The following is a 13552-nucleotide window of genomic DNA, read 5'->3' as shown; positions in this document are numbered from 1 at the left end:
TTTATTGAAACAATCATTGGGCTTATGTGCAGAAGTACTAGATTTCCCATGTGACCTGAAAAAGAGTGCTTTCCTGCTCCTCAGTCTGCCTCTGGAATGATTCTGTATAGATACCATTCTGCAAACTTGTTCTCACCTAAAGCACCAATTCACATACTGCCAACCTTAACTGCAAACTGGAATGAAATACACCCACACACGCAAGAGATGCATTTTTATAAAATATGTTGAAGAAATCTGACAGCATTGTAGAATACCAGGTCTTAACAATGCAGCTTGCTACACAGAAATAGTCACCTGGTCTGCTCTTTAGGCCTTACTTCAGTGATCCCAGAACATTCCAACAGTCCAGAACAGTCTCAGAGTCTAAAAAGCAGCACTGACTTTGATGAAATAGTTTTCATTCTTGCCAAGACAAACTGATTTAGCCAACCAAAATCCATGCTACCACTGTCACAGGTCCCTGGCGATTACCAATAGGAAAAGACTTTAGCTATGAATTACTGAATCCATTTTATGGTGTATCTAAAAAATTATTTATTGTTTTAAAGTGTAAAATTAACATTACTCTAAACACCTTTGACTAGCGGAGAAAATAAATTAATTTCTTCTTCCAAGCTGCTTATAAAATTTCCTTTAAATACTTTGTTATGGTGACTGAAATGAACACCAGCCTGAAGCAGTTTTTGCTGGGTAGAGAGGTTAATTTTTTGCATCTATGACAGGAACTGACACAGCTTTACATCGATACAGCAGACAGACAGACAGATACAGCAGACCCTCATATCATCTGCCTTAATACACATGGGAAGGTAAACTGAACCACCAGTCCAGCACTTTAGACAAGGAATAATTTATGTAAGCTTTTGTGTATTTCATCATAACACTTGTTCAGTGTGCTGATTTCACATTTCCATCTGTTTTAACTAAGAGCAAGGACAACTCAAATAACCAGCTCAAAACAAGTCAGTGCAACGTATCATTTAAACTTCTGTACATTTTTTTTTTTCCTATAAATGGAAAAAACTCTTGACATATGCCTCAAGGGTTGCAGACCTAAGAACTGGACAGAGCAGATAGAAAAGATAAATTTCACATTTCCACTCAGCCTGTTTTATTGAAAAAACTTCTAAAACAATGCAGGAGGCCTAAGAAGAAGCAACAGTATTTTATAATTTCTTCCCAGCAAGTTTATGGAGTCTCAAGTTTTCTTGTCTGTATCTTCTGATTCACAAGAAAAATGACCATGTTTCACTAATAGTCACTAAAAATTCCAACCAAGAGCAAGAGTGGAACCTGGTGAAATGACTAGTAACTCAAAGTCTGGGTTAAGCCAAAGAGCAGAAAGGGAAGTAAAAAGATTAATGTTGTAAGCTGTGAATTGTTTATGATTTTGAAGCTGATTTCTTCAGTTAAAAACTGGCAATAAGATCCTACCAGAGCCGAGGAAACTCGGACGCAACTGCAAGTGGGCAGTTTCCAATGGCAACTGCAAAAATTTTGTGCAAGATCCAAATTTTCATGTGAATTCCCTATACTATCAAAAATTACTTTCAGTCCACTCAAAAAAATCAGTGTAACCCAGCCTCAGCCTGCACAAAGACAACTGCTATTGCTGCTCAGTTGTTCAGCATATTCCAACCATTCCAGGAGTTTTCCAGCTGCAGCCTGAGTCGACTACAGTTGCATGCAGACAATTGAACTGAAACAAATGACCTAGATTTGTTGTGTGGCATACCCACTTCACACTTGGAGAATTTCAGAAAACCTACAAGTTTGTTGGTTTTTGTTAAACAGCTGAGAGTGACTGCATTAGCTAAGCATTCCTACTGATTATTTCTGTGTTTACCCTCAGACCTATTTAATAACATCTTTTTAACTCCTCTGGGTGTTTTATTCCCCATCCTCTAAACTTGGTAACTTGAAGCAAGCAGGAATTTTCTCCCAGAAGTCTTCTTTCTACCCTGTATGCTTTGGGAAATATATGGGACAAGATGATTTTACACCTCCCCCTTATCACATCTTACTGAAACAAACAGAAATAGCAAAAACATCCACAAGATATCCTGCAGAGATAGTGATCAAAAACCAAATCCAAGTTAACAGATGTTGAGAAGGGAACTTGAATACAGAAAGTTAAATCTCTGTGGAAGTGGCTGAAGACATGAGTAAATTTTCCTTATTTTTCTGGATTCATTTCTAGTATTTGCTGTTAGTTTATCCTGCAATATCCAACTGAGCTTCTGTTTTTAAAAATATGAAAAAAAGGCTACTCAAAGAATTTCAGCACAACATTCCCCATAAAAGACTCTCATCAGTTTATCAAAAATGGTTTTCTGTTCTGAGGATAGTGTGTGTCTCCAGCTGGCATTTTGTAGCAAGTTGTACAACCAGAGCAGACAGATGTAGATGTCCATGTAAAAAATGGATATCTACTTCGCAGTTCTCTACTTTAGGAGAAGCCTTAACTCCTAATAATAACACCAATACTTGCTCTATAAAAGTTAAGAAAATGAATTATGAACCTGATTATGAATTTTACATGTCTTAATAGCATATCTAAAGTATTCTGAAAAGCTTTTAAAGCGCTGCTACACTTATTCTGGCTTAAACCAACAAAAAGGTGCTTAACAATCATACTTTTCAGGTTTTATTGGTGGTAAACAAGTGTCTAGCTTATAATCAAATGCAATCTGATATCCTTTGTTTCAGTCAAACGAATACAATTCCAGAAACAACTGCTAAATAAACTGAACTACTGAGCCATCTGTGCTTCAGTCGTATCAGCATTTTGGGAGACAAACAAACCTGATACATGAGTTGTTCTGTAGAACAGTAATGAACCAACTGTTTCCTAGCTACAGCTTCTAGAAGCTCATGCTACAATCCCAGCTTCAAAGATGTGCCAAACACTGTTATTGAAAACAGTCGTTCTCCCCCCTCCCCCAAAATGCTTAACCTGTGTAAAGATTTGAGTGAGAAATAATGTAACCCACTCACTACTTGCACCAGCAAGGGATGAAACAGGAACGAAGGGCCCAGTTGTGCAGCTTCTCTTAGCTCCTATGAATTTCCATTTATAAGTTTGGTCCAAAATTTCCATTTATAAATTTGATTCTTAGTTAGGTAACAGCTCAGAGTAATGGCAGCAAATAGTTCTGACAGAATAAGCTGCTGCAGACAAAGGTATCGTTGCTCTCTGTTCAGATTATCTCTTTAACTGATGAATGTTAGTGCACAAAATATTCTGGATGATGAACTGAAACAGCCAATGATTAGATACTTTCCAAAGTGTCTCTGCTTAGAATTCAGAATTAAACTGCTTTAGTTACAGCATCAGGACTCGCTTGTCAGCCCTGATACGAAGGGCACAAACATCAATAAAAGCCTTTAACCATTAATTCTAAAGAATTGCAGATCAATCTAATGACTTTATCCCTTAAGTTGACATAAACCTAATGTTCACTCTGAAGAGTTGTGTTAAGCACTGCATCTACTGAACACAGTGCAGTGTCTTTTTTCATAGGAAACACTGAGCTGGCCCAAAAGGGTTGGATTTTTTATTGCAGAAGTGATTGGCCAGACTTCATGTTTTACCAATGCATTTTGGATGAGGTGATTTGCATGATACCTATTCTAAGAGTATACTAAGTAGAAGATATTCCAGCTCACGTGGGTGCCAGACAATTGCTAAACACGGGCCATCAAGCATACATAAACCAGGAGTCAGAGCAGTAACTGTCTCAGTAATAGACCATCAGCAAACTGAGAATAGATGACACGATGAAAACAGAAAAATCTACAAAACAACACCTGTTCCTACAAAAAGGAATCTTTTTTCTCAAACTTAACATGTCAGAAACTGCTCCAAAAGTTAAGCAGCTGAGCAAAGGATCCCAGCCATTGCTATGCCTTCTGCATTGCGTTAACTGCCAATTAAAACACTTTCAGTTTCTGGAAGAACCCCACACCAAGTTCTGCATTAAACAGCTCAGTACATGTTGTCCAAGAAATGAACAGGAAGTGGATGTTTTCCTTTGAGGCAAACACACGGCGCCAGCTACTGGGTTTCAGTTTCAATAGATGCCAGCTTGATTTTTTGAATTCTCTGCATGATCTAAAGACACAATAAGTAAAAAAACCCCTGCAACAATAATAAATGTGAATTCTCAAAGCTCAGGTTGTACTGTATCAGGAAGAGATGAGAGAATAAACAGGAAGATGAGTGTATCTCCCAAAGATTATTGCTATGGTTAAAAATTCCCTGAATAAAAGTGCTTTATATGGGGCTTAGCACTATAAGCAGGAATTACCTCTCAAGAAACTGAACAACAGATATGTCCAAGGCAAAACCAAGTGTTCTATCAAATCCAAAGCAATGAAGCTCAGCTTCTAAATAGGTTTTCCTATAAGATTAACAGGCATTATTTTCCTGCGCACAGTGAATTTACATTTTCTTCATTCAGCAATGCATAAAAAGATATGAAATGTCAAAAGCAGCATTAATGAGTTCTAGAAGTTTTGTGCCTTAATGCAGAGTTTTGTTGACATGATGAAGCAGTTGGTGATTGGAGTCATGCAAAAACACAACATGGAAGCAAAAAAACTCAATCAGAAAAGCTATTTTTACATCCATAAAATAAATGCTGCTTTCTAAGCAGTATATACCTTAAAACATATGCATTAACAACTACTGAATGGCTCCCTAAACCAATTATACACACTTGGAATATTCAGCTTCACTGTAATACTTTCCTTAAAACTTACAAATATTGGTATTGCACTTTTAAGTTTGAAATAATTCACCTACAAGTTAAGTTATTTTCTCCAGGAATTACTGTTGAAAATGCTTCAGTAAATAGAGTCTATTAACTTGTCACAGAAATGGAACTAAACTGTATCTCATGTTGTACTCTAATTAGAGGAACCTATTTTGAAAGTAATTATATTTACTGTCATTATGCCCAAGGTAAATTTAAATAACAGAGAATTACTGTTTTTATCACAAGCCAAATTCAAGTTTTTAAAATTATGCTAAATATCCATGACTTTGGCCAAGAAACAGTTAACAGCATTACTGAAGTTATTGAGAAGTCAGCAATCCAAGAAATAAAGATTCGCACAAATGCCTCACTTGAGTACAAAGGATTCTGTGGGATTTTTTGTGAGTTTGTTTGGTTTTTCTTAATATAGGGCACAAACAGAAATGCAGATATCACCTCACAGGAAGTCTCCTGGACTTTTTGTTATTTGACTTGAAATCTTCTACTTTCAATTGCATTACCTGAATCAAGCACTGGAAGTATTTTTGAACAAACAGAAAAATACTTTTTAAACATTTATTGCCTATGGTATTTGCTTTCATAGTGTCATTAACAAATCAGTTTAAATGACAGATGCTGATGGTAACTGTTCTATGGACAGCTCTCTATCTATTGTCTCAAATGGCCTAACAGCTCATCTTTCCTGCTTGAAGCTAATCACTAATTTATAGGTCACAAGTGTGTTAGAAAGCAAGTTCATAAATGACCAGAGTTTGGAAAATGAAAGAATTAGTCATCCAACAATAATTATCAAGAGTTGATCTTAGCTCATCAGAAACTCTGAGCACACAATTTTGTTGTATAAACTGACTCAGAACATTCTCTGAACTTTGGCTGGAAGTGTGACAGGGCAATCTCCAGAACACCTATCTAGTGATGTTTTGGTCTGCTCAGCTCATTAGCCACAGCATGCAAATACTCTCTTTGATTTCCAAAGTGCAGCTGAAGGCTAAGTAAAAGGATTTCACCATTTCCGTTCTGGCCTGTAACCACTGAGGAAGGCAGCAATGTCTGTAAGCAAAGACAAAACTGCAGACCATATTCTAATTCTTGGTGCAGCAAGAAAGACACAAAAATTCTTCCTTTGAAGAAATGCAATGCCCTTGGCAAACAACGTATCTGAACTGAGCTACAGAATTACACTGCATAAGAAATACTAATAAAGAATGTAAAAATGGGCAAAGCACTAAAAGCATCAAATCCCAACTCCCTCAAGCTACTTCAAAGCCATATTCATGTGCATTATGAGTTTTCAAGACCATATTTTTCTTTCCCTTCCTACTCTCCCTCATCAGGATTTCAGTTGCTTTTGGGAAAACAAATTATTTGCTACCCTAAGAGGAAAAAAACCCAACCCCAAACAAAAAAACCCACACAAAACACACACAAAAACATTCCAATCAAACAGAATTAGGACAAACACTGCAGCTTGTTCAACAGGACTTATTAGTACTGATTGCATTCCAAGTCAAAACAGCAACATGACAGATAGCAGTTCCTTAACCATTTAAATGAAAGTATTGTTTCCTTTCCCATCTGCAGCCTGTGACTGTAGAATTTGCCATCACTGATCAGGATCATCATAGGCTTTAACACCCATACACTACAAAAAGATACCCAGCATCCAATGAAAGTTTAAAACTCGCTTTAATATGAGCTGTACTGATTTGTACCTACCTCTCCTCATAATGAGCTAAAGCAGAAAAGCATCTATAATTGTTCAAAACTGCTGCAACTGCAACTTGTAAGAAAAACAACTGTTGTATAACCAACTGGTCAGTTATTGGCACTTATTAATTCCAGCTCACGCTTTTGTCCTAGCAATAAATCTGTCTATGGAAATGATGACTGTTTCTTTCCACAGAATTGTACTGGGAAATTCAACATTCATTTTACTATGGAGGGGATGAAAAATTAGGGATAATTTAACACAAGCCTTCAACATGAGAAGTGAGAAAATTAGGTAGAAATAGGTAACTTTGCTTACACTTTTGTGTGGACACATGTTCAGAAGTTCAAACAAGCATTAACATGAAACCATAAAAAACATGCTAAATTCATCTGATGCTTCACATAAAACTGTATCCCCATGACTTCAGCAATACAATTATATCATCCCCTGGTTTTCTGCATCTTTCCTAAATTTTCTCTTCTGACCTTTAATCAGACATAAAAATTCTTGGACATGAGAACCCTCAGTCCACAATGTTCTCCTTTAACTTAAGTAAAATATTTGACCTTCAAACCCTGATATATTACCAGCTGAGCCTATTGTCCTTCAGAAAAACCACATGGAAGTTGTTTGGTCTATTGAGAACTACCCAAAGGAATCCTTATTTATGCATTTTGACACTGCTGCAAGATCCACTCATTCAGTATTTTTTACTTATGTGGCCTGCATGAGTCACCAATGCCATGGTACCCAAGTCAACATTTACTGCACGATCTTCACATCTAAGTCAACTTTCCACATATCATTCCAAATGGATACAGATCCATAGCACTGCAGAACTGTTCTCTTGGAACAAAGAAGCTTAGCTCATCTCCTGTAAGCCTTCTGTTGAAGTCAAAATTAACTAACTGAGCTAGGCTTGAAAAACAAGGATTTATTAAAGATAAAACTGATACAAGAGGGAAAAGTGTGGTTAGAATAAGGGAGGGCAGAAAAAAGAAGAGCAGTAGTAGAATTCAATATTTTCCTCACATCACCAAATTCTCTGCTTGTTATTCATAACCTGTTCCCAGCTTTGACTGTCATACTTAGGAATGCATATGCTGTATACCACAAACTTGGACAAAACAGGATATATTTCAGAGATAAAATTTGCTTTCAGTTTAGGGAATGGAATACATTAGTACATCAGCAAAAAAAGATTAAATTCAATGTTTTATTATCTGGTCTTAATAACTCTACTTTTTGCAGCAAACACACATTAGGCACAGGACAAATCAGCACAGTAAGAACACCCCAGACAGAATCAAGTAAGTAAGTACTTAACTTGGGTTTTAAGCATAGAGAGGTCAAATATGAATCATTTAGGCAATATGTTAAAGCTACCCAGATTTTCAGAGCACAGACACGAACTCAATGAACAAAATCACCATAGCCTGACATCAACCATCAACATCCCAAAGAAATTACTACATTTAGCAGTTCCAGATTCATGATCATTCAAATGATCACAGCTGGAATGAGCTCTATTTACATTTCAAATTGAAATGGCTGAAGAATCAGTTCTATCTGTACATTCACAAAAAAAAAAGGAGAGATTTGAGAATCCTGGGATGTTCATTCAGTCAATGAGTCACACATTCCACCACAATGCCAGGTTTGCACACAAGTTTTACTCCATGCTGCTCCTATAAACTACTTAAGAACTGATGCACAAACTGTTAATATATTTGAATAATTCTTTGCCTCAGACTCTCTTGGATCAGACTGGGGAAATTAATTAGCCATCCTGAAGAGGTGGTTTTCAACAACCTCGTTCATTTTATTGTGCACACTACTAGGAAGTGGCAGCTGTGCTGTGTTTTTCTGAAAGTTGTTCTAGTACATTCCTGGGATTTTGGTTAAGAGCAATTCCACCATGAATATGGAACCTGCTAATGGCAGGTTACAGTAGCAAACACTTATCTTGTTCCATAAAAGAAGGATTTAGGTCATCATGTTAAAATCTGCAAAATATAAATTGAACACCAACATTAATTAGAACTACACAGTAAAACAAAATTATCTTTAGCAATCACACTTCAGCAGACTCAACAGTAATCAAGTGGAAAATAACAGAACTCCAAGAATCTGCAGATAAAGACAAACCCTCATAGTAAAAGTGCTGGCAAAACACTGGGGAGTTACAGAGATACCCAAGAGGCCCCAGAGGGAATAACCTCAGTCCAGCAGCTCCCAGATCAGGGCTAGCTCTGATATGCTCCTGAGCTAGTGAGGTGTTGCTGCCCTGCACTGTAATCCAGGCAGGCTTCCAGGCTGTCACTCAAGAGCAGGAAACCTGTTACCTGACCAGAGGCAATTCAGGTATCAATGTAGCCATAATAACAATGCGCACTTCAGCATTCAGCATTATGAGATAAGGGGAATTTCAATGTATCCATTATATGCTTTATCAAGTAAATCAAGTAATTCATTCACATATAGCAACTATTTAAGCACACATTTTCATTTAGTTTGTAACTGAAAGTGTAAAAGTCTTTGGAACGGAGAGTGAAGAGAACAGAGGTTATCCCCAAGAATTAAAAGCTATTTTTACTCCATGTTAATCTTTCTTCTTGCAGATATATTTAAGTCTCTTCTCTGCTTCACAACACTTAACTATATCCCTGACTGCACTTCTTGTTCAAAAAGGTACTTATAGACATTTTTTTTTTTTATTTTAGCCTCCATAGTTAGTTTAGCAGTAGTCAAGTTTTATGCATGTCTCAAGACATGCATTCAAACCTCACTATATCCCAAAGAAATGCAAGACTGCAGCATCACAGTTTTGTCAGGAACACACAGGTGGTCAATGTTGTCTAGATGAGTTATTGGAGATCCTCCAGGAATTTGGTTTTGTTTCATTATCTAAAAAAACAAGACTCCACACCAGAAATGCCTACAAGGCCACTTTCTACAAACATCCATTTCACAGCCTACCATAACTTCAACCTCCCAGTCCTCTAAGCAGTAAAAATCTGGTGCTTCCAGCTTTGTTGCCTGTCCTATCTTCTTACGGTATTAGGTTAGTTGACTTACCAAACGTAACTGTAAGCAGCGGTAGGTTTAGGAAACGATGTAAGGGATTAAATCATCTCATGGAAGTGGGGAATTCTCAGTTAAGCTATGGGAGACGTACTTCAGAACAAACATTTATTGAAGCCTCTCCTACAAATCTAAGTTTATCTTGCCAAAAACTTTATGCCTAGTGAATAAAAGAAATTGTACTTCACCTCAGAAATCTACTGCCGATTGGAAATGCTATGTGCACATGCTGATGGAGAAGTCCTTTCTAAGCAAATGCACAGTTTATCTAATTCCACTGGGGAAGAAGGCTAAAGAAAAGGAAAAAGAGCAAACACCATTCATGTTAAGAAATTCTGTAGACTTAATACAACTTGTTATTCTTCTAGCTAGTACTTTTTAACCCACTCCCTACCTTGAGGGAGGTAAATTTCTTTCAGCTGCGTGGGTCCTTCTCACCCATTAAACTGCGCATTTGATTCAGTTGTTCCCATGGAAGTTTCTGCTTTGAGGAATTTTAAAAATTTGAGTGGATTTATGTGGGAAGAGTGCAGAATTCCTTCAATCCTTTGGATTCCTGTAGGCATCTCTGGTGCTAATATATGCTAGCTATATTAAAAAGGAAGACATCAAAGAAAGCAAACAGTAAAAACTACTTTTTAATCTCATCATCATAAAAATAGCTGACAATGTACTTGCTGCCATAACACACTAGATACAGTATTCCAGGAGAAATTTACATTTACCATAAAGAAAAAGTTGACACTGTTGCAAGTTTCAGAAATGTAGACACTAATATAATGTCCCTTACAAAAACAGAAAGAAGTCTTATAAGGCTATTCAAACTATAAAACCAATATTTCATATTTTAATCAAATAGAAGCCACCAGTATCTTTCAAATGCAGACTGGCAACAATGAGATCTCTTTTGCTTAGCAACAAAGCAGTATCATTTGGCATTGTCTGTTTCATTGACACCCCTCAGAACTACTCTTTCTGTGAAAACTTTTTTTCCTGAAGAAAGTACCTTCAAGAGAAAGCAAAATCCCTATGCAGAAAAACATGTAATGCAAATTGAGACCTTTGCTTCTGTTTCTGTATCCTTTCTTTGTCCAGGAACTGTTGAAGTGGCAGAAACATTCACATTCTTCTTGGTACTTACTAGTCAAACCTCAGATTTAAAAAAAAAAAAAAAAAAAGAAAAAGAAAAAAAGAGATACTTGTGACTCCACAGATAGGACTTCCTCAGCTTACTACACACAAGTGAAGTCCAGTCTGATTAAGGGAGTTCAACTCCTAGAGTCCCACTGATAACATCCATTTATATTATTATTTTTAGAGCACCCAGGGTCACCTAGTTAGCATTTCAAGCACTGCCATTCAAATATGAAACAAAATTAGAGGTCAAACCCTTCATGTGGTAATTGGTGGCAAAACTGCAAGATCATAGTTAAAGGCTGTATTGTTTCCAAACAAATAATGAGGAAACAAGACTAGAACAAGAAACAAAACAAAAGAGAAGCTGGGAAACAAAAGTTTCAGGAAGACCGACAAGGAAGAATTTTATGAAGATGCAGACTGTAAGATATATGACTGCCTCCCCCATTACAGGGAGAGGAAATTTATGCCACTGCAAAGTTTATATAAGTAGAATTCCTGAACATTAAATCATACTTAGAGCAGGAAAGCAGCAGGGAGCAGAAGCCGTATAACTGATAAGGAAGAAAGTCAGCAAGAACATAGAGCACAGAACAGATACTTTCCTGAGAACTCTAACTACCAAAGCATGACTTGCCTTCACATATTTCATTAATCTCAGAACTGAGAATGTGAAGCTCCAGCTGAGGCTTCTCCTACATTCAGATGATTTATGGAGTTCTCTTGCCCCTCCTCAACGTACATTTCCTGTTATACAGTAAAACCTAAACTCATTCTTGTACTCTTTCCTTCCCTGAAGGCACCCCCTCTATTTCATTTACCTTACCAAAAACGAACTACCTGCACTTCTGTAAAACTTACAAAAAAACAGACAGAAAAAATTTTAAAAACCACTAGGAAGGATGAGGATCAGTCAAAACTTGCTTATATAAGCTTTGTTTCCAGAGAAAACCAGCCTAAGAGTTTACTAGCCCACTAGTCTGTCAAGAAAACAAAAAGGACTGAAAACATTTGACTTCTTGTAGGTTGTTTAACAACTGAAGACACAACACAAACTTGCAAGTGTGAGAAAAGTATGAATAAGATTACATCATAAACCAACAGAAAACACCCAGAGTTTATTCAACTTCTACATCAGAAGCAGTTCTACAATGTAAGAGCACTCAAGGATTGCTGGCTCCTTTTACACTAATCATCTAACTCCAGTGAGTATCTCTCTTTTAAGGATGTCTGCCTCATTAGTACAGTTAGATGATAGACTTCAGCCTCTTTACTACAGCAGCATCCAGGCTGGCTCAAGCCTCTTTCAGTAGCAGATGGAACCAAGTATTTGACTCAGCACTGAAGCAGATGAAGAGTGATCACATAAATCCATTTGCTACACAAGTTGCAGTGACACTCAGGAAAATGGGAATTCAAAAAAAAAGCTTTCTAATTAGCACTGCAGTGAACTTGTAGATAGAAACTGAACCAAGACACTGCCAAAGCATTAAAGCTTTTGCCTCAGCAAAAGATACACAAGGATCCAATAATTACTAGCGTGCAGTGAATTTTCTAGACATAGAAACCATTTAAAAGCAGTAGGAAAAATCCAAATATGCTGCTGACACACTCTGCAAGTCCCCAAATCTGAGAAGATATTAGACATACCAATGTATTACCCAACTTTATTACACAGACACAGGTACACAACCCTTAGCAAACAGCTGAAGCGGGATAATTACATTGTTCCCAGTTATTTCCTCTAGAACTTTATAGGCAAAGCATGTGAGTGCACAGTCACTTTGATGCAAAGTCCAGAAGCTTAGCTGGAACTGTCAGAGAAGACTATTCAGGCTAAGCTGTTGGACTTTGTACTAAAGCAGCTGGAAGTACTTGCACACTTCTCTTTTTGCCAGGAGCACTACAAGTTTGAAAGTTGACAACTGGAGTAGAAAGAACCTAAATCACCACGGCAAGTTGTGTCAGCATGTGTCAAGCTCCCAAAGACAATCATTAACTTGTACAGAGATCAAAATAGTTACAGGTAAATTAGATGTACACCTCTGCTCTGATGTAACAGTTCCCAGACAATCTTCCTGAACAGTAAGGATTCACTAAAGCAGAATGTTGCCCTTGTGTACTTTTCCCACAAACCTCAGTGACAAGAGAAGGCAAACGAGGACAGAATGCAGCTTTCCAATCCTGCCGTGTACCTGAGGACTGCTCAGCCATCACACAGGTGTCTGCTGTTCCCGCAGCACTCGCCCTGACCAGGTATCAACACACTTCCCAGAAGGTAAATGAATTAAGCCTCAGTACACCCGGTAGCTTAGCATCACCGTATCAAGGATGAGCCCTGAAGCACAGAGTGGAAGGATAACCAAACCGAGGCCACAAATCCACACAAGATCAGCGAGGCAGGACCGGGATCCTGCCTGTCAGTCCTTTAAGTTTCACGTAGTGACGCGGAACGACTCCACCGGCATGCGCGAGGAGCGGCCGGGGGCAGGAGAGAAGGAGGAAGCCGGGGAACCGAGAGCCCCCGAGAAGGGGGAGGGGGCCCTCAGCTCCGCACGGAGCTCAGCCCACGGCCACGGAGCGCCCGTACCCGCCCAGGCCGCGGCTCCCGCCGCCCCGGCCCCATCCCGGGGGCTGCGCGCACATCCCTCCCTCCTCCTCCGCCCGCGCCGCCGCCGCCTCCTACCTTGGCCACGTAGTCTTTCACCTCATCCAAGTCTCCGTTTTTGAGGGCCCACATGAACTCCTTGTCGGACATCGCGGCCGCCGGGCGGGGGGACGCGGGCGGGCAAGGCGGCGAGGGGCCGGCGGCAGCTGCCGGGAGCGCGGGCGGCGG

At 38.6% G+C, this 13552-nt stretch overlaps 1 protein-coding gene across 1 annotated transcript in view; it reads right to left on the bottom strand.

Moving 5' to 3' along the window:
- The window catches only part of MTPN (myotrophin), a 30343-nt gene extending 16797 nt beyond the window's left edge, over positions 1-13546 (bottom strand). Inside the window, exon 1 of the mRNA XM_041487501.1 lies at positions 13403-13546. Coding sequence (XP_041343435.1) covers positions 13403-13474 — 72 coding nt within the window. The 5' untranslated portion in view covers positions 13475-13546. The remainder of the gene's footprint in view (positions 1-13402) is intronic.
- Between the last annotated feature and the right edge of the window lie 6 nt (positions 13547-13552).

This window comes from Pyrgilauda ruficollis, unplaced genomic scaffold (assembly GCF_017590135.1).
Source record: "Pyrgilauda ruficollis isolate IOZ18807 unplaced genomic scaffold, ASM1759013v1 scaffold80, whole genome shotgun sequence".
NCBI lineage: Eukaryota > Metazoa > Chordata > Aves > Passeriformes > Passeridae > Pyrgilauda > Pyrgilauda ruficollis.
This window is presented reverse-complemented; position numbering and strand designations above follow the sequence as displayed.